Source organism: Salvelinus fontinalis, chromosome 28 (assembly GCF_029448725.1).
Source record: "Salvelinus fontinalis isolate EN_2023a chromosome 28, ASM2944872v1, whole genome shotgun sequence".
NCBI classification, from domain to species: Eukaryota; Metazoa; Chordata; class Actinopteri; order Salmoniformes; family Salmonidae; genus Salvelinus; species Salvelinus fontinalis.
Window position 1 is genome coordinate 8898262 of NC_074692.1, and position 22738 is coordinate 8920999.

A 22738-nucleotide genomic window follows, 5' to 3' on the forward strand; every position below is an offset into this window, starting at 1 on the left:
CACAAGGCCACAGGGCCAGACGGAATACCAAGACATGTACTCCGAGCATGCACTAAACAACTGGCAAGTGTCTTCACTGATATTTTCAACCTCTCCCTGTCTGAGCCTGTAATACCAACATGTTTCAAGCAGACCACCATTGTCCCTGTGCCCAAGAACACTAAGGTAACCTGCCTAAATGACTACCGACCCATAGCACTCACATCTGTAGCCATGAAATACTTTGAAAGGCTGGTCATGGCTCACATCAACACCATTATCCCAGAAACCCTAAACCCACTCCAAATTGCATACCAAAGATCCACAGATGATGCAATCTCTATTGCACTCCACACTGCCCTTTCACACCTGGACAAAAGGAACACCTATGTGAGAATTCTACAACTCAGCATTCAACACCATAGTGCCCTCAAAGCTCATCACTAAGCTAAGGACTCTGGGACTAAACACCTCCCTCTGCAAATGGATCCTGGACTTCCTGACGGGCCACCCCCAGGTGGTAGGGGTACATAACAACACATCCTCGCGCTGATCCTCAACACGGGGACCCATCAGGGGTGCGTGCTCAGTCCCGTCCTGGACTCCCTGTTCACCCATGACTGCACAGCCAGGCAAAACTCCAACACCATCATTAAGTTTGCCAATGAAACAGCAGTGGTAGGCCTGATCCCATTCTCATTGACGGGGCTGTAGTGGAGCAGGTTGAGAGCTTCAACTTTTGGCGTCCACATCACCAACAAACTAACATGGTCCAAGTACAGCAAGACAGTCGTGAAGAGGGCATGACAGGAGACTGAAAATATTTGGCATGAGTCCTCAGATCCTCAAAAGGCTTTACAGGTGCACCATCAAGAGCATCCTGACTGGTTGCATCACTGCCTGGTATGGCAACACATCGGCCTCCGACCGCAAGGCACTACAGAGGGTAGTGTGTACGGACCAGTACATCAACATGGCCAAGCTTCCTGCCATCCAGGACCTCTAAACCAGACGGTGTCAGAGGAAGGCCCTAAAAATTGTCAAAGACTCCAGTCAGCCTAGTCATAGACTGTTCTCTCTGCTACTGCACGGCAAGTGGTACCGGAGCGCCAAGTCTAGGTCCAAGAGGCTTCTAAACAGCGTCTACACCCAAGCCATAAGACTCCTGAACAGCTAATCAAATGGCTACCCAGACAATTTGCAATGCCCCCCCCCCCCCTTTTTACACTGCTGCTACTCTCTGTTATTATCTATGCATAGTCGCTAACATAACTCTACCTACATGTACATATTACCTAACCTACCTTGACACTGCTGCCCCCGCACACTGACTCTGTACCGGTACCCCCTGTATATAGCCCCGCTATTGTTATTTACTGCTGCTCTTGAATTATTTGTTATTCTTATCTATTACTTTTATTGGGTATTTTCTTAAAACTGCATTGTTGGTTAAAGGCTTGTAAGTCAGCATTTCACTGTACCTGTTGTATTCGGCGCATGTGACAAATAAAATTTGATTTGTAGTTGAATCAATCGTTGTGATTATGAAGCAGCAGTGTGAACAAGCACAATGATAAGACCAGGCACACCAACTTTTATTTGACCCTCATTTTACCACATCATCTTCTACCTGGAGAAGAGTTGCAGGGGTTGAACGATCCGTATGGAGAGGGGTTGAACGATCCGTATGTAGAGGGGTTGAACGATCCGTATGGAGAGGGGTTGAACGATCCGTATGGAGAGGGGTTGAACGATCCGTATGTAGAGGGGTTGAACGATCCGTATGGAGAGGGGTTGAACGATCCGTATGGAGAGGGGTTGAATGATCCGTATGGAGAGGGGTTGAACGATCCGTATGTAGAGGGGTTGAACGATCCATGTGGAGAGGGGTTGAACGATCCGTGTGGAGAGGGGTTGAACGATCCGTATGGAGAGGGGTTGAACGATCCGTATGGAGAGGGGTTGAACGATCCGTATGGAGAGGGGTTGAACGGTCCGTATGGAGAGGGGTTGAACGGTCCGTATGGAGAGGGGTTGAACGGTCCGTATGGAGAGGGGTTGAACGATCCGTATGGAGAGGGGTTGAACGATCCGTATGTAGAGGGGTTGAACGATCCGTATGGAGAGGGGTTGAACGATCCGTATGGAGAGGGGTTGAACGATCCGTATGGAGAGGGGTTGAACGATCCGTATGGAGAGGGGTTGAACGATCCGTATGGAGAGGGGTTGAACGATCCGTATGGAGAGGGGTTGAACGATCCGTATGGAGAGGGGTTGAACGATCCGTATGGAGAGGGGTTGAACGATCCGTATGGAGAGGGGTTGAACGATCCGTATGGAGAGGGGTTGAACGATCCGTATGGAGAGGGGTTGAACGATCCGTATGTAGAGGGGTTGAATGAGTCAGTTGGAAGCTGGAGATAATTACTGTAGGTGGCCAAGGGAGTATGAGAAGCCAGATTAGGAATTTAGCTTTGACAATGGGGTTAACCTTTAACTCTTGCAACAAGTGCCATGGCTACTTTAATGACCACAGCGATTATGGACATCTGTTAAATGTCTCATTTGAATGACGGCACCTTGTGCAGTTTAGTTACCCCCCCCCCCCCCCCCCCCCCCCCATCTCTCCCTTACCAGATGGAATAGTGCTGTCTTATGGCCCTCCAACACCCCATTCAGCCTATTCTATTCTCCCATCCAAGAATTGACCAGGCCCTGCCCTGCTTAGTTTCAGAGGCAAGCAATCAGTAGGATGTAGGGTGGTGTGGCTGCTGACAGTCCCTTTGCGATGTCTTACAACAGGTCGCTTACTTTCCTATAGCAATGTATTATGTCTAGGAATCTATGGAGTGTGTCTGGAGTCCTGGTCAGGTTCCATGGTCATCATCTTAATTATTAGAGATGTTTCCTCATTATCAGATGGGGAAACTGCTTATGATTTTTTTTACCCCTCACGGAAAGGAACAAGACATTATAGCAGCCTTAGTGTGGTCCTCCTTGGACTTTTGCTCAGGAGTTGGCAAGGGAAGAGTTCAATGTCGTCACTCTACAGTTTATAATGCTGGGAGGCGCAACTTTCACTCCTGTTGATTGAGTGACATGTATTTTAGCCATTTGGCGTTATAGTTGATCATCTTTAGTTTGGTGTATTTCAATAGTTGTTTTACTGATGCTTTTTTATCCCCCTGTTCAAGATGGAACTAAGATAACATGTCATAATACAATGTCGCCTCTTTTTTGTTTTCAACAAGTGTATTGTGAACCAACATTACACTGTGTTATTGAAGTGAAATCTTCAAGGGTATGCTTTTTATTCCAGCCTGATAATGAAATATGCACTATACTGTACCACATGATCAACACATATGTGAATCACACGCTACCTTCCGTTGAAGTCTCCATTCTCTGAACAAGCTGGAAGAACACTTTATGAGGTCACATCATCTTTTCAAGCGCACAGAGCATTGCGATAAACAAATGGTGATATCTATTGATTGGATGGTTCTCCACTGAGCTTCACCTCTCCCCACAGGTTTAGGATTTTCTCATTTGCTGCGGTGGGCTCCCTGCCTGTCCCACAACAGCCTTGCTGGGTTTCTGTTAGCATCAACATGCGATGCTACACACTGGAGGGTTTGTCTGGATCACACCGAATGGCTGTGAATTTTAAACGCAGGATTAGAGGCTTCTGAGAGAGAGGCTCAGGGGAGCAGCGCAGTCAGTTGAGTGCTAATTTGATTCATTTTTTTTTTTACAAACAGCCACAGCAATTCAGCGTTTGGAGGCTGCCTCACCTAAATCACAGAGCACCAGGACCAAATGTTCTTTCCAAATGAAATTATCTGACCGTGGTGAACGATCTGCTTTGCATATCACAAAATTAGCCAAATGTTCACACCATTGAAATCTTCAGGGTGTAAAATGTGTTATTGGTCAGACAGACCGATTAAGAGCCAAAAACTCAAGTTGACAAATTTTGTAGAATTCAAACTTCACTGGTTTCTGTTATCAACAGAAACAATATAGATACTGGCTTATTGTTTTAGCACAAAAAATGTTTTATCCTGTGCAATGTTTCTAAAACCATGACTCCTTGCCTTAGACACATGAAGGTCAACAACTTTGTATACATTCTGAGATCATATCTGGGTGTGTATTCCTTTATTAAATGTACCGCAACACATACCCAGTAATTGATGTACCATGAACTACAGTATGTGGGTGTGAGCACACTATCATTTTCCTTTTTATCAAAAACAATTTCATCATGTACTGTTTTCCCAGGTGGAGAGCTTTATGAAACATCCCCTTATGAACCTGTGATGCCTGTTCGCTACCCTGATGCATTCCGTCTCGCTTCCATTATCTCAGGTAAGAACAAATGTTTAATGTTATAATTTTTTTGATTCCACAATGACTATTCCATGTTAAAAGACTGTGAAGATACACTGTATACAGTGCAATCGGAAAGTATTCAGACCCCTTGACTTGATCCACATTTTGTTACATTACAGCCTTATTCTAAAATTGATTAAATAATAAAAAGATCCTCAGCAATCTATACATTATATTCCATAGTGACATAGCAAAAACAGGTTTTTGAAATATTTCCAAATTTATTACAAATAAAAAAACTGAAATACCTTCAGACCCTTTGCTATGAGATTCAAAATTGAGCTCAGGTGAATCCTGTTTCCATTGATCATCCTTGAGATGTTTCTATAACTTGACCTGTGGTACATACAATGGTACATTACAATTGATTGGACATGATTTGGGAAGGCACATACCTGTATATGTAAGGTCCCACAGTTGACAGTGCATGTCAGAGCAAAAACCAAGCCATGAGGTTGAATGAATTGTCCGTGGAGCTCCGAGACAGCATTGTGTCGAGGCACAGATCTGGGAAAGAGTACCAAAATATTTCTGCAGCATTGAAGGTCCCCAAGAACACTGTGGCCTCCATCATTCTTCAATGGAAGAAGTTTGGAACCACCAAGACTCTTCCTAGAGCTGGCCGCGCGACCAAACTGAGAAATCGGGGGAGAAAGGCCTTGGTCAGGGATGTGATCAAGAACCCGATGGTCACTCTGACAGAGCTCTATAGTTTCTCTTTGGTAATGGGAGAACCTTCCAGAAGGAAAACCATCTCTGCAGCACTCAACCAATCAGGTCATTATGGTAGTGGTCAGACGGAAGCCACTCCTCAGTAAAAGGCACATGACAGCTCGCTTAGAGTTTGCCAAAAGGTACCTAAAGACTCTCGGGCCATGAGAAACAAGATTTTCTGGTGTGATGAATCCAAGATTGAACTCTTTGGCCTGAAAAGCTCAGGACCTCAGTCTGGGGGCTAAGGTTCACTTTACAACAAGACAGTGACCCTAAGCACACAGCCAAGACAAAGCAGGAGTTGCTTCGGGATAAGTCTCTGAATGTCCTTGAGTTTCCCAGCCAGAGTCCGGACTTGAACCCGATCTAACATCTCTGGAGAAACCTGAAAATAGCTCTGCAGCGACACTCCCCATCCAACCCGACAGAGCTTGAGAGGATCTGCAAAGAACAATAGGAGAAACTCCCCAAATACAGGTGAGCCAAGCTTGTAGTGTCATACCGAAGAAGAATCGAAGCTGTAATCGCTGCCAAAGGTGCTTCAACAAAGTACTGAGTGAAGGGTCTGAAAACTCATGTAAATGTATTATTTCATTTTTTTAATACATTTGCAAACATTTCTAAAATCCATTTTTCTTTGTTATTATGGGGTATTGTGTGTAGATTGATTTAAAAAAAACTCTGAATCCATTTTAGAATAAGGCTGTAAGTAGTGGCGGTCAGTGCCGTTTAAGATGAGGGAGGACAATTTTTTTTCTTCTATTACAGCATATTGGATGACTGTCATTCATATTCCATTCACCCAGTTAAATGTAACAGCGATAGGTTTAGGCTAATATTTGATACTCAGATTTTCCCTTCCCCCATCATGAGGTTGCTACAACCTAGCCCAGTGGTTCTCAATCCTGGTCCTGGGGACCCAAAGGGGTGCACATTTTTGTTTTTGCCCTAGCACTACACACCTGATTGAAATCATCAAAGCCTTTTGATGAGTTGATAATTTGAATAAGATGTGTAGTGCTAGGGCAAAAACAAAAATGTGCACCCCTTTGGGTCCCCAGGACCAGGATTGGGAACCACTGGGCTAGCCTATAAATGACGGTTTGCAACGTTGGTGCACACAGGTTGAGAGACATATTTGACATTCAACACCGCCTTGCACACTCTTGCCTGCATCTAGCTGATATAGTGTGTAATCATTCGTCCAACAATTGCAAACAAGAGTTTCTATTGGACAAATTCAGGTATGTTATTTCCGATTTGTTCCATTTGCTTCCGTTTAAGAAACGTTTTTCAACAGAATCAGCGGAATGAATACACTCTCTTCCTCTCACGTTGTCCCTTCGCTTGTGGACTTCATTGCCCAACACATCAGCTGTATGTGACCAGGCGGAAAAACCTTTTCAAGCCAAACCACTACACACAGCCTACATCGGTGTCACCATATTAGCTAAAGTAACGTCATAGTCAGCATAGCTAATAGAACTAATGTGTTAGTAAACCCACTACAATCATGCAGTAACATTAGTGTACAGTCAGTAAGCAGTTACAGCGGTGGACCCCGGTGGCAATACATTTGTAAAACCAAAAGCTTACGTTGACTTGGAAGAGTTCCAATGTTTTGCTGGATAGTCATAGCCAGCTAGCTACAATAACATCCCTTTGTTTGAGCAGGGTGTTTCAGTAGACTAAACTAGCTAGCTGCATTTGCTAGCTAAGTAAGTGAAACTGAAAGTTTTTTTTTTAAATTATGAAATCACTCTCTCTATATATATTTCTCTCTTGCTTCTCCTTCAGTTTGGAAGAAATGAATTTGTTAAACTGTTTGACTACTGTCTTTCTCTCTCTCTTTGAGTCAACTACTCACAACATTTTATGCACTGCAGTGCTAGCTAGCTGTAGCTAATACTTTCTGTACTAGATTCATTCTCTGATCCTTTGATTGGGTGGACAACAGGTCGGTTCATGCTGCAAGAGCTCTGATAGGTTTGAGGACATCCTCCGGAAGTTGTCATAATTACTGTGTAAGTCTATGGAAGGGGGTAAAGAACCATGAGCCTCCTAGGTTTTGTATTGAAGTCAATGTACCCAGAGGAGGACGGAAGGTAGCTGTATTCCGGCTACACCATGGTGCCACCCTACTGAGTGCTGTTGAGGCTACTCTAGACCTTCTTTGCAAAATAGTGTGTTTTAATAAATTATTTGATGATTATATTTAGTATAATTTTAAGTAAAAAAATATACCTTTTTAAATGTTTTATTTTTATGAAATTCACTGAGAAGGATGGTCCTCTGCTTCGTCCTCTGAGGAGCCTCCACTGGCTGTAATGTAACAAAATGTGGAAAAAGTCAAAGGGTCTGAATACTTTACGAATGCACAGTACATGGAACGCCTATTGAGAAGTGCCTGTTAAGTAAAGCAGGTGTTAAATTAGGTGGAAAGGAGACTAGATTGCCACTTTCAGTAAATATGATGGATTCCTCTTTATATTCCTTAGTTCACCAAGGGGGTCTTGATTACGTAAACCCATATATTTCCCTCCGTATTCCCATCTATTGATTTTCCATTCAGTTTGATTCTGTTTACTAATTAAACAGCAAGTATTCATCAAGGGAACTATTGCTCACATTTCGTTTACTGGTTATTACTGAAAGGGCGATACAAATCAATGCAGATCTTATTATTCCAAGATATTCCAAGATGGCGTAGCAGTGTAGACGTCTTTGTCCTGTCGTGTCCCGTGTCTGTTATGCTGATGAAGGAGGACCCAAAAGCGACGTAATAGAAACAGAGTCTTTATTCCATTCTTAAACAAACAATGATTCTCCTGGATCTTCTCAAAGGTAATTCCAACACAGGAAACTGAAAACCTCTTGTCAGTAGAGAGAAACGACTGGAGACGCGACCACAGACTGCAGGTCGCTTCAGGAGGACACAGACCGTAGCTGACATAGACACCTGCTCACACGCAGCATCTGACAAAGGCAAAAAACACGACAGGGCGCAACAAGGACACAGAACAGCAAACCTCAAACAAGAATCCGACAAAGACAGAAGCGGAAAACAGAGGGAGAAATAGGGACTCTAATCAGAGGGCAAAATAGGGGACAGGTGTGAAAGACTAAATGAGGTCGTTAGGAGAATGAGAAACAGCTGGGAGCAAGAACGGAACGATAGAGAGAGAGAGCGGGAGAGGGAAAGAGGGAGGAGGAGAGAGAGGAATAGAAAGAGGGAAAGAACCTAATAAGACCAGCAGAGGGAAGCACAGGGACAAGACAAGATGATCAAAGACAAAACATGACAGTACCCCCCTCATCTCACCAAGCGCCTCCTGGCGCACTCGAGGAGGAACCCTGGCGGCAACGAAGGAAATCATCAATCAACGAACGGTCCAGCACATCCCGAGATGGAACTCAACTCCTCTCCTCAGGACCGTAACCCCCCCAATCCACTAAGTACTGGTGACCACGTCCCCGAGAACGCATGTCCATGATCCTCCGTTCCTTGTAAATAGGTGCGCCCTCGACAAGGACGGGAGGGGGGGAGGGAAGACGAACGGGGGCGCGAAGAAAAGGCTTGACACAAGAGACATGGAAGACAGGGTGGACGCGACGAAGATGTCGCGGAAGAAGCAGTCGCACAGCGACAGGATTAACGACCTGAGAGACACGGAACGGACCAATGAACCGCGGCGTCAACTTGCGAGAAGCTGTCGTAAGGGAAAGGTTACGAGTGGAAAGCCACACTCTCTGACCGCGACAATACCTAGGACTCTTAATCCTACGTTTATTGGCGGATCTCACAGTCCTCCCCGCAGACGAAGGCAGACCGGTAATAAAGTCTAAGGCGATGTGAGACCATGAACGAGAAGGAATGGGAAGCGGTCTGAGACGACCGGCAGGAGGAGAGTTACCTGACTTAGTCTGCGCGCAGTCCGAACAAGCAGCCACGAAACGGCGCGTGTCCCGCTCCTGAGTAGGCCACCAAAACCGCTGGCGAATAGAAGCAAGCGTACCCCGAACGCCGGGGTGGCCAGCTAACTTGGCAGAATGAGCCCACTGAAGAACAGCCAGACGAGTAGAGACAGGAACGAACAGAAGGTTACTAGGACAAGCGCGCGGCGACGCAGTGTGAGTGAGTGCTTGCTTTACCTGTCTCTCAATTCCCCAGACAGTCAACCCGACAACACGCCCTTCAGGGAGAATCCCCTCGGGTTCGGTAGAAACCACAGGAGAACTAAAGAGACGGGATAAAGCATCAGGCTTGGTGTTCTTATTTCCCGGACGATAGGAAATCTCGAACTCGAAACGAGCGAAAAACAATGCCCAACGAGCTTGACGTGCATTAAGTCGTTTGGCAGAACGGATGTACTCAAGGTTCTTATGGTCAGTCCAAACGACAAAAGGAACGGTCGCCCCCTCCAACCACTGTCGCCATTCGCCTAAGGCTAAGCGAATGGCGAGCAGTTCGCGGTTACCCATATCATAGTTGCGTTCCGATGGCGACAAGCAATGAGAAAAGTAAGCGCAAGGATGGACCTTATCGTCAGACTGGAAGCGCTGGGACAGAATGGCTCCCACGCCCACCTCTGAAGCGTCAACCTCGACAATAAATTGTTTAGTGACGTCAGGAGTAATAAGGATAGGGGCGGATGTAAAACGCTTCTTGAGGAGATCAAAAGCTCCCTGGGCGGAACCGGACCACTTAAAGCAAGACTTGACAGAAGTCAGAGCTGTGAGAGGGGCAGCCACTTGACCGAAATTACGAATGAAACGCCGATAGAAATTAGCGAAACCGAGAAAGCGCTGTAACTCGACACGTGACTTAGGAACGGGCCAATCGCTGACAGCCTGGACCTTAGCGGGATCCATCTGAATGCCTTCAGCAGACAGATAATCCTCGAGAGCCTTACGTTCGGGAGCCGACAGAGAGAAGAGTCTACCCCGAGGGGGAGTGGTCCCCGGAAGGAGATCAATACAACAATCATACGACCGGTGAGGAGGAAGAGAGTTGGCTCTGGACCGACTGAAGACCGTGCGTAGATCATGATATTCCTCCGGTACTCCTGTCACATCACCAGGTTCCTCCTGAGTAGAGGGGACAGAAGAAACAGGAGGGATAGCAGACATTAAACACTTCACATGACAAGAAACGTTCCAGGATAGGATAGAATTACTAGACCAATTAATAGAAGGATTATGACATACTAACCAGGGATGACCCAAAACAACAGGTGTAACAGGTGAACGAAAAATCAAAAAAGAAATGGTCTCACTGTGGTTACCAGATACTGTGAGGGTTAAAGGTAGTGTCTCACATCTGATACTGGGGAGAGGACTACCATCTAAGGCGAACATGGGTGTGAGCCTCCCTAACTCTCTGAGAGGAATGTCATGTTTCCGAGCCCATGCTTCGTCCATAAAACAACCCTCAGCCCCAGAGTCTATCAAGGCACTGCAGGAAGCAGCCGACCCGGTCCAGCGTAGATGGACCGACAAGGTAGTACAGGATCTTGATGGAGAGACCTGAGTAGTAGCGCTCACCAGTAGCCCTCCGCTTACTGATGAGCTCTGGCCTTTAACTGGACATGACATGACAAAATGTCCAGCAGCACCGCAATAGAAGCAAAGGCGGTTGGTGATTCTCCGTTCCCTCTCCTTAGTCGAGATGTGAATACCTCCCAGCTGCATGGGTTCAGTCTCTGAGCCGATGAGAGAAGATGGTTGAGATGCGGAGAAGGGAAACCCCGTTAACGCGAGCTCTCTTCCACGAGCTCGGTGACGAAGATCTACCCGTCGTTCTATGCGGATGGCGAGTGCAATCAAAGAGTCCACGCTGGAAGGAACCTCCCGGGAGAGAATCTCATCCTTAACCTCAGCGTGGAGTCCCTCCAGAAAACGAGCGAGCAACGCCGGCTCGTTCCAGTCACTGGATGCAGCAAGAGTACGAAACTCTATAGAGTAATCCGTTACGGATCGATCACCTTGACATAGGGAAGCCAGACCCCTGGAAGCCTCCTTCCCAAAAACTGAACGATCAAAAACCCGTATCATCTCCTCCTTAAAGTTCTGATAAACGTTAGAACACTCAGCCCTTGCCTCCCAGATAGCTGTGCCCCACTCCCGAGCCCGACCAGTAAGGAGTGATATGATGTAAGCGATCCGAGCTCTCTCTCCAGAGTATGTGTTGGGCTGGAGAGAGAACACAATATCACACTGGGTGAGAAAGGAGCGACACTCAGTGGGCTGCCCAGAGTAACATGGTGGATTATTAACCCTAGGTTCCGGAGACTCGGAAGACCAGGAAGTAGCTGGTGGTACGAGACGAAGACTCTGAAACTGTCCTGAGAGATCAGAGACCTGAGCGGCCAGGGTCTCAACGGCATGACGAGCAGCAGACAATTCCTGCTCGTGTCTGCCGAGCATTGCCCCCTGGATCTTGACGGCAGTGTTGAGAGAATCCGTAGTCGCTGGGTCCATTCTTGGTCGGATTCTTCTGTTATGCTGATGAAGGAGGACCCAAAAGCGACGTAATAGAAACAGAGTCTTTATTCCATTCTTAAACAAACAATGATTCTCCTGGATCTTCTCAAAGGTAATTCCAACACAGGAAACTGAAAACCTCTTGTCAGTAGAGAGAAACGACTGGAGACGCGACCACAGACTGCAGGTCGCTTCAGGAGGACACAGACCGTAGCTGACATAGACACCTGCTCACACGCAGCATCTGACAAAGGCAAAAAACACGACAGGGCGCAACAAGGACACAGAACAGCAAACCTCAAACAAGAATCCGACAAAGACAGAAGCGGAAAACAGAGGGAGAAATAGGGACTCTAATCAGAGGGCAAAATAGGGGACAGGTGTGAAAGACTAAATGAGGTCGTTAGGAGAATGAGAAACAGCTGGGAGCAAGAACGGAACGATAGAGAGAGAGAGCGGGAGAGGGAAAGAGGGAGGAGGAGAGAGAGGAATAGAAAGAGGGAAAGAACCTAATAAGACCAGCAGAGGGAAGCACAGGGACAAGACAAGATGTTCAAAGACAAAACATGACAGTGTCCCTTGTATATATCTTTTTACATCTTTTTCTTCGCATATCTTTTAAAAATACTTTCTTAAACCTCAACTTCTAAATACTCTCCTGCAACCCGCCTCACCCAATGTGGCGTGGATCTGCTTTTTTCTAAAGTATTTCTATTTACTTCTGATCTGGAATCCATCTACTGAAGATAGCCAGCTAACTGCCTACCAGCTGTCAGTTAGCAAACCATTGCTAGCGGTCATCAGCTAACCTTTAGATCGGAAAGTTCTCGCTAGTTCGAACAACGTGACTAAAACCAGAGCATAACGAACCTATTTCTCTCCATATCCCCGGATTCCTACCGCAAACTCTGAACATTTTCATCTGGATCTTCGCAACTAGCTAACCACAATCCCGGGTGACCACTCCTGGCTAGCGTTTCCATCCCGGAGCAAGCACCAATTAGCCTGAAGCTAGCCCGGCTAGGGCTCCTGTGCTACCACTGAAGCCCACTCCTGGGCTACAATATCCGGACCCCTTTACTGCCGGTACGGAGCACGGAACCCCGCCGATCCTCTACGACTGGAATACCGACATAATCTGCCCGAGGACTCCAACAGGCCCCTCAGGCGTGACGCCCGCTGAAGGCCCATTCTGCTAACCTACTAGGCCTGTTAGCTACCTAGAGCTACCTGGAACCCTACTAATTCCACGACTGGTCTATCGACGTCACCGCACGAAGAGGCAAAAACAGACTTCCCCCCCCATCGCGACGTCCCCCAAAGGCTAACTTGCCTGCCCCGGTCTGCTAACTGCTAGCTTATCTTGCAGCTAGCGCAGCCAGGAAGCTAGCACCAGTTAGCAAACACAATTCTACAATTCACAACCTCTCTTTCGCCATCGCTATCCGGCTTGGATTCTCTGTCGACACGACCACGTCTGGTCTGCAGACGTGCACTCAACCGGTGCCCTCAACCGGCCTCCGTCTGAGCAGACCCGCTCCGTCTGAGCAGACCACCCCCCCGGGCTACTAACTTTAAACGCGTGCTAGCTTAGTGGAGGCCTCACTGCTCCATCTACGGCTGCCCCCTGGACACTATGATCACTTGGCTACATAGCTGATGCCTGCTTGACTGTCCATTAATTCATGGTACTCCATTCTGTTTATTTGTGTTTTATCTGTCGGCTCTGTGCCTTAACTCAGGATCTGTGTGTAGTTAATCCGACCCTCTCTGCCCAGTCGTCGCCATTTTTACCTTCTGTTGCTGTGTTAGCTGACTAGCTGCTGTTATCTCACCTGTTGTTTTAGCTAGCTCTCCCAATCATGACCTGCAATCACTTTATGCCTTATTGTATGTCTCTCTCAAATATCAATATGCCTTGCATACTGTTGTTCAGGCTAGTTATCATTGTCTTGGTTTGCAATGGACCCCGTAGTTCCACTCTCCGTACCTCTGATACCTCCTTTGTCCCACCCCCCACACATGTGGTGACCTCACCCATTGAGACCAGCATGTCCAGAGATACAACCTCTCTTATCATCACCCAGTGCCTGGGCTTGCCTCCGCTGTACCCGTGCCCCACCATACCCTGGTCTGCACATTATGCCCAGAATCTATTCTACCACGCCCATAAATCTGCTCCTTTTATTCCTTGTCCCCAACGCTCTAGGCGACCAGTTTTGATAGCCTTTAGCCGCACCCTCATCCTACTACTCCTCTGTTCCTCGGGTGATGTGGAGGTAAACCCAGGCCCTGCATGTCCCCAGTCACCCTCATTTGTTGACTTCTGTGATCGAAAAAGCCTTGGCCTCATGCATGTCAACATCAGAAGCCTCCTCCCTAAGTTTGCCTTACTCACCGCTTTAGCACACTCTGCCAACCCTGATGTCCTTGCCGTGTCTGAATCCTGGCTTAGGAAGGCCACCAAAAACTCTGAGATTTCCATACCCAACTATAACACTTTCCGTCAAGATAGAACTGCCAAAGGGGGAGGAGTTGCAATCTACTGCAGAGATAGCCTGCAAAGTTCTGTCATACTTTCCAAGTCTATGCCCAAACAGTTCGAACTTCTAATTTTAAAAATTAATCTCTCCAGAAATAAGTCTCTCACTGTTGCCGCCTGCTACCGACCGCCCTCAGCTCCCAGCTGTGCCCTGGACACCATCTGTGAATTGATCGCTCCCCATCTAGCTTCAGGGTTTGTTCTGTTAGGTGACCTAAACTGGGATATGCTTAACACCCCGGCAGTCCTACAATCTAAGCTTGATGCCCTCAATCTCACACAAATCATCAAGGAACCCACCAGGTACAACCCTAAATCCGTAAACATGGGCACCCTAATAGACATCATCCTGACCAACTTGCCCTCCAAATACACCTCTGCTGTCTTCAATCAAGATCTCAGCGATCACTGCCTCATTGCCTGTATCCGCCACGGGTCCACGGTCAAACGAACACCCCTCATCACTGTCAAACGCTCCCTAAAACACTTCTGCGAGCAGGCCTTTCTAATTGACCTGGCCCGGGTACCCTGGAAGGATATTGACCTCATCCCGTCAGTTGAGGATGCCTGGTCATTCTTTAAAAGTTACTTCCTCACCATATTAGAACAGCATGCTCCGTTCAAAAAATGCAGAACCAAGAACAGATATAGCCCTTGGTTCACTCCAGACCTGACTGCCCTCGACCAGCACAAAAACATCCTGTGGCGAACTGCAATAGCATCGAAGAGCCCCCGCGATATGCAACTGTTCAGGGAAGTCAGGAACCAATACACGCAGTCAGTCAGGAAAGCAAAGGCCAGCTTATTCAAGCAGAAATTTGCATCCTGTAGCTCTAACTCCAAAAAGTTCTGGGATACTGTAAAGTCCATGGAAAACAAGAGCACCTCCTCCCAGCTGCCCACTGCACTGAGGCTAGATAACACGGTCACCACTGATAAGTCCGTGATAATCGAAAACTTCAACAAACATTTCTCAATGGCTGGCCATGCCTTCCACCTGGCGACTCCAACCTTGGCCAACAGCCCCGCCCCCCCCCCCCCCCGCTGCTACTCGCCCATGCCTCCCCAGCTTCTCCTTTACCCATATCCAGATAGCAGATGTTCTGAAAGAGCTGGAAAACCTGGACTCATACAAATCAGCTGGGCTTGACAAGCTGGACCCCCTATTTCTGAAACTGTCCGCCGCCATTGTCGCACCCCCTATTACCAGCCTGTTCAACCTCTCCTTCGTATCATCTGAGATCCCCAAGGATTGGAAAGCTGCCGCTGTCATCCCCCTCTTCAAAGGGGGAGACACCCTGGACCCAAACTGTTACAGACCTATATCCATCCTGCCCTGCCTAGCTAAGGTCTTCGAAAGCCAAGTCAACAAACAGATCACTGACCATCTCGAATCCCACCGTACCTTCTCCGCTGTGCAATCCGGTTTCCGAGCCGGTCACGGGTGCACCTCAGCCACGCTCAAGGTACTAAACGATATCATAACCGCCATCGATAAAAGACATTACTGTGCAGCCGTCTTCATCGACCTGGCCAAGGCTTTCGACTCTGTCAATCACCATATTCTTATCGGCAGACTCAATAGCCTCGGTTTTTCTAATGACTGCCTTGCCTGGTTCACCAACTACTTTGCAGACAGAGTTCAGTGTGTCAAATCGGAGGGCATGTTGTCCGGTCCTCTGGCAGTCTCTATGGGGGTACCACAGGGTTCAATTCTCGGGCCGACTCTTTTCTCTGTATACATCAATGATGTTGCTCTTGCTGCGGGCGATTCCCTGATCCACCTCTACGCAGACGACACCATTCTGTATACTTCCGGCCCTTCCCTGGACACTGTGCTATCTAACCTCCAAACGAGCTTCAATGCCATACAACACTCCTTCCGTGGCCTCCAACTGCTCTTAAACGCTAGTAAAACCAAATGCATGCTTTTCAACCGTTCGCTGCCTGCACCCGCACGCCCGACTAGCATCACCACCCTGGACGGTTCCGACCTAGAATATGTGGACATCTATAAGTACCTAGGTGTCTGGCTAGACTGCAAACTCTCCTTCCAGACTCATATCAAATATCTCCAATCCAAAATCAAATCTAGTCGGCTTTCTATTCCGGAACAAAGCCTCCTTCACTCACGCCGCCAAACTTACCCTAGTAAAACTGACTATCCTACCGATCCTCGACTTCGGCGATGTCATCTACAAAATAGCTTCCAATACTCTACTCAGCAAACTGGATGCAGTTTATCACAGTGCCATCCGTTTTGTTACTAAAGCACCTTATACGACCCACCACTGCGACCTGTATGCCCTAGTCGGCTGGCCCTCGCTACATGTTCGTCGTCAGACCCACTGGCTCCAGGTCATCTACAAGGCTATGCTAGGTAAAGTGCCGCCTTATCTCAGTTCACTGGTCACGATGGCTACACCCAACCGTAGCACGCGCTCCAGCAGGTGTATCTCACTGATCATCCCTAAAGCCAAAACCTCATTTGGACGCCTTTCCTTCCAGTTCTCTGCTGCCTGCGACTGGAACGAATTGCAAAAATCTCTGAAGTTGGAGACTTTTATCTCCCTCAACAACTTTAAAAATCTGCTATCCGAGCAGCTAACCGATCGCTGCAGCTGTACATAGTCCATCTGTAAACTACCCACCCAATTTACCTACCTCACCCCCATACTGCTTTTATTTATTTACTTTTCTGCTCTTTTGCACACCAGTATCTCTTCTTGCACATGATCATCTGATGATTTATCACTCCAGTGTTAATCTGCTAAATTGTAATTATTCGATTTATTGCCTACCTCATGCCTTTTGCACACATTGTATATAGATTCTCTTTTTTTCTACCATGTTATTGACTTGTTTATTGTTTACTCCATGTGTAACTCTGTGTTGTTGTCTGTTCACACTGCTATGCTTTATCTTGGCCAGGTCGCAGTTGCAAAGGAGAACTTGTTCTCAACTAGCTTACCTGGTTAAATAAAGGTGAAATAAATTTTATTTTTATTTTTATAAGACACAGCTACAATGGCTATTACACTAAGGGCTCTATTTTAACAAACCTAATACAATGGTAAATCTTAGTGCTGGTGACAGATTTTTTTGTTGTGCTGTTTTACATCCAGAATATGTGCAGAGTAGCTGGAGGTGGCACGAAAGCTCTGGGTTTTGATGAATAAACAAGTTGCGGGTATGTCGAGGCTTGACACCTCACTGGCCAATCAGAACTTGCTCCATGGCTGAATATGTGGTTGCTTCAAGTTGTCTTTACAGTGTTTTATGTATTGCCTCGTCATCATCTCCAATTTGATTGTAGTCCGTTATAGCCTAGTTTGTTAAATGGCCTGCCCCATATTTGCTAAATATGTTGAACATGTTTGCAGTCCACATTGTTATTTTATATATTTAACATTTATTAACTAGGCAAGTCAGTTAAGAACAAATTCTTATTTACAGTTGATGCTGGGCCAATTGTGTGCCACCTTATTGGACTCCCAATCATAGCCGGTTGTGATACAGCCTGGATTCAACCCAGGGTGTCTGTAGTAAAGCCTAAAGCACTGAGATGCAGTGCCTTAGACCACTGCGCCACTCGGGAGCACCGAGTGCATTCCTTCAATATGGAAATACATTGTTAAACATACACTACCGTTCAAAAGTTTGGGTCCGCTTAGAAATGTCCTTGTTTTTGAAAGAAAAGCACATTTTTGGTCCATTAAAATAACATCAAATTGATCAGAAATATAGTGTAGATCCCGGGATGCTGACCTTCTAGGCAGAGTTCCTCTGTCCAATGTCTGTGTTCTTTTGCCCATCTTTTCTTTTTATTGGCCAGTCTCAGATATGGCTTTTTCTTTGCAACTCTGCCTAGAAGGCCAGCATCCCGGAGTCGCCTCTTCACTGTTGACGTTGAGACTGGTGTTTTGCGGGTACTATTTAATGAAGCTGCCAGATAATACTGCTTTTGCTGCAATGGCTCTCCCATTTCATAATCTGTATTGTAAGCGGAGATTTGAGGTTCACAGCCAGAGGAAATACATCCTTTGTCTTGATAGGCCAGAAAATGTGACATGTCTCTCCCTACGCAAATGAGATGTTAGGTTTCACATACTGCATCTCAGATGAGCAAGAGGACAAGTACATTAGTGTCTAGTTTGAGAAACAGACGCTTCACAAGTCCTCAACTGGCAGCTTCATTAAATAGTACCTGCAAAACACCAGTCTCAACGTCTACAGTGAAGAGGCGACTTCGGGATGCTGGCCTTCTAGGCCTTCTAACTCTTCGGTAGGAGTCATGGATGTTTGTCCTATCCATTGAATATGGTTTATTAAATAGTATACACTAATCTTACAATAGGCCTAGTTAACATGGAACTATTCGTCAATACAAATTGCATTCGCATGCTATACATTTTCGAGCCATGAACAATTGGACAAAAATTAAGAAGATTAGCCTACCATATCTGTTGATATGGCCTGTTACTGACTTTGCCACGTGAAAGGCAAACAAAAAAACAGGCAAATGGCTTAGGATCCAAGCGGATTCAGCACCAAGGGCAGCGATCAGAAGTCGTGCAATTTGACGCTTAGATCCAACAGAAATGTAAAGAAAGTCTGTTGACTGTTTTGCTGCTTGTGATATTTTAATAAAACTTTGGTTATAGGCTACTGATTAGGCTACTGTGCGCCTCCTACAAATTGTGTTACAGCTATGACAAGCTTTTGGCCAGTCTTAACTAGCAGAACGCTAGCTTTTACAAGTTTAATGTAGCGCCGCCTTAACGCCAGTCAGAAATAGAGCCCTGAGAGAGACTATCGCAAAAAATGAAACATGAGGACCGCAGGGCCATTGCCACAACTATAGGAAATATAGGCTACAGTCATTTGAACATTCAATCACTTCTGTTCTCCAGATCCTGCAGAAATTTCCGGAGGATGATCGAGCATCATTTGCTAAAAGCAGCAGAGATGCCACATTTGCTTTTCATGACCGATGCATCATGCTTTGTTTTATATCTTGGAGGTACAAGAAAGACACGCTTTCTGCATAATCCCTTTAGCTTGAAGTCAGTAAACGACATAGATTGCTTGAAAATATACTAGTTTGATCTATCAAAAAGGAGAACACCAGACAAGATACAAATTGGAAGTGGCTTTGAATACCTTGGCGTTTTAACCTGTGGTCCATATGAAGGAGGCTCAAATGGTTGTGTATCCTACATCCTGGTCATTTCTCAGCACCTTTTGAAACAGCAGCTGGGGCTCATTACTAATATGTTCATTTTTGCTAGAACTGTTTCCAACAATGTTTCTTTCAAAGGTGAAATATCTGATTTGCTCTCCTAAATCCATTTAGCCTTAGTCATTTATTATTTCAGAGGACAGAATAATTGATTGTGGTGATGAGAAAAGCCCACAGGCAAACAGATAAGTAATTACGGTTGTTCTCTGAAATACTTTCCCCGCCGATTTCAACTGCACAAAAGTGTGCTTAATCACTTTTAAAATGGTAAACTGAACCAAAGCTCAGGGAATGCGATATCTTGCTGTGTTGATGTGGATGGGGAAATACACTCTCTAGGAGGAAGGCTGAAAATTGAAAAATTATCTCCACAAGTTTATAGTGAGAGAGATAAGGACACCAGTGATGGGGGAAAAAACATACTCCACTGTATCTCTAAATTCACACAGCGGTAATAAAGCAAATGACTGAGAGGAAAGTGAGAGTATGCATTGCCCAAGACAAACCTCACAAGTCCACCATTTTCTTACTTCAATGTGTACAAGTCAATAGTTTTACTCTTGAGCATTGTGAGAGATATTGGTTAGCACTCATATCATTTTTTCTACCTCAGTAGGTTGGCCCCTCATCCAACACCAGATGATTATCAATTTTATATAACAAATATATTACTTGACTGTAATTTCAATTTTATTTCACACAAATTGTTCCATCCTTGTGACCCAATGTTGAGCTAATTCACTTATTAAGAGCAGAGGCCAGGATAAAAAAGCAGCACGTGTCCTCCAGGAATTGACTTTGACACCGCTTAGTTAGACCTTCTAACACTTCCTACTAAGCCTCTCACCTCTCTGCTCCACATGCCCACCATCCAATTAAATGGAGAAACCTATTTCTATACAGCTGGGGGGAAAAGGACTGGTGCAACAGTCGTGCTCAGCATGCAGCGCAACACTGGACATTCTCACCTTGCCCTCATAACAATTACCATTCCGTTCTCAAAGACAATGTTGCCCTGCTTTATGCCAGTGTACTGTTGTTGAATAGATGCTATACTATGTGCACTTAAAATAGGTTTACATTTACAACTAGGAGTTGCCTCTTCGTTTTCTCCATGGACCCTTAATGAGTGTTGGGTCTAAGGGTAACGTATTAGTTGTTAGTGCAGTCAGCGTTATTCTAACAAGGTGGAATTAAACAGAATATTGAATAATCCTCCAAACATGGACATGGCAAAGCTCATTAGTTAGTTTTGTTAGCAGAATTAGACACTTACACTGATGTTTGGGGAATAGGTGAAGCAATGCTAGCATCTTGATAGAGATGTGAATCGACTCGCTTGCACATTTCTGCTACAATGATATTTGTCCCAGGTTTGATATGCATGATCGCCAAACATGATGGACTATTGAAGGAATTATACTGCACGACGGCAGAAACCATCAATTGCAATCTGAATACTAAACATAAAGCCATACTGCAACATAGCAGGAAGTGTTTTAAAGCCCAGTGTCAGCTGCTGTTCACAAACTACTCAAGAATTTGGAAACATGTTTACGTGCCGTAGAGCTGACATGTTTTTATAATCAGTGGCTGCCCTCGCTTTTACTCTGTGTGTTAGATCATAGAACTGAAGTGCTAGTTTATCGGTCTCATATTTGGAAAACATTTCTGAACTGTTAAAGCAGCCGTCTTATTAGAGCACATATAAACAGCGTATAAAATAGTTGTCCTACTGATATCATTACAGATCCCAAACATGCACAGTCAGTTTTACTGTTGGGAAATGTCGTAGCGTGTAGCCGTGGCAATACCTAACCCCTGGAAACCCTGCTCTGACACAAGCCTGAGCTAATAACTGATGAACTCTTTGACAGAGAAATGCTTGACAAGGCTCCCAGGGGTATAGACTAAATACTTTATAACAAGCTCCTTCACACTCACTAAGGGCCAAATTAAATCCAAACTTTGGCACCCATCCTAATTACAGTGAGCATACCCGGAGCCAAGAGCCCCTCTCTAACCTCGACTGAACTCCTGGTCCCCAGAGTCTGGGATGGTGTCTGAAATGCAGGATTCAAATAAGGGGGAGAGCAATTACTGTGGAAAGGAAGATCCCTTCTCTTGAAAACACCTAAATCTTGATCTCTTGCCTGGCCCGTAATGACTACATTGTGCTTTTCAGTAGATGGCCATCACGTACTTTACACTAATGAACGCTGTGGACGAGCCCCCTATTAACATTTAACTCTTAAACGTTAAGTCCCCCATTTATGGGACTGTGAGCTGTTCTGGACCGGATCCGACCAACATTTTTGTGCAGAGTGAATGGTGCAAAATCAAGCGGTGTGCCCTCTGTGAAAGCTCTGGTTGTCCCGCTCCACATGTCGCTCTCCGCTCTCGTCTGAGAGGCAGTATGTGAAACCTGACATCTCATTTGCATAGGGAGAGACATGTCACATTTTCTGACCTATCAAGAGAAAGGATTGATTTCCTCTGGCTGTGAACCTCGCATCTCCGCTTACAGTACAGATTATGAAACGGGAGAGCCTAGTTATTGCAGCAAAGCAGTATTATCTGTCAGCTTCATTAAATAGTACCCGCAAAACACCAGTCTCAACGTCAACAGTGAAGAGGCGACTCCAGGATGCTGGCTTTCTAGGCAGAGTTGCAAATAAAAAGCCATATCTGAGACTGTCCAATAAAAAGAAAAGATGGGCAAAAGAACACAGACACTGGACAGAGGAACTCTGCCTAGAAGTTCAGCATCCCGGAGTCGCCTCTTCACTGTTGACGTTGAGGCCGGTGTTTTGCGGGTACTATTTAATGAAGCTGCCAGTTGAGGACTTGAGGTGTCTGTTTCTCAAACTAGACACTCTAATGTACTTGTCCTCTTGCTCAGTTGTGCACCGGGGCCTCCCTCTCCTCTTTCTATTCTGGTTAGTGCCAGTTTGCGCTGTCCTGCGAAGGGAGTAGTACACAGCGTGGTACGAGATCTTCAGTTTCTTGGCAATTTCTCACATGGAATAGCCTTCGTTTCTCAGAACAAGAATAGACTGACGAGTTTCAGAAGAAATGTCTTTGTTTCTGGCCATGTTGAGCCTGTAATCGATCCCACAAATGCTGATTCTCCAGATACTCAACCAGTCTAAAGAAGGCTAGTTTTATTGCTTCTTTAATCAGAACAACAGTTTTCAGCTGTGCTAACATAATTGCAAATGGGTTCTAATGATCAATTAGCCTTTTAAAATTATAAACTTGGATTAGCTAACACAACGTGCCATTGGAACACAGGAGTGATGGTTGCTGATAATAAGCCTCTGTATGCAGATATGTATGTAGATATTCCATTAAAAATATTTTTTTTTAATCCAGCTACAATA

At 45.7% G+C, this 22738-nt stretch overlaps 1 protein-coding gene across 2 annotated transcripts in view; it reads left to right on the plus strand.

Annotated features, from left to right (window-relative positions):
- LOC129826065 (GDNF family receptor alpha-2-like) overlaps window positions 1-22738 on the plus strand; it is an 89201-nt gene that overhangs the window by 14758 nt on the left and 51705 nt on the right. For both annotated transcript variants that reach the window (XM_055886366.1, XM_055886365.1), the window contains exon 3: window positions 4264-4350. In XM_055886366.1, the coding sequence (XP_055742341.1) occupies window positions 4264-4350 (87 nt within the window). The remainder of the gene's footprint in view (window positions 1-4263; window positions 4351-22738) is intronic.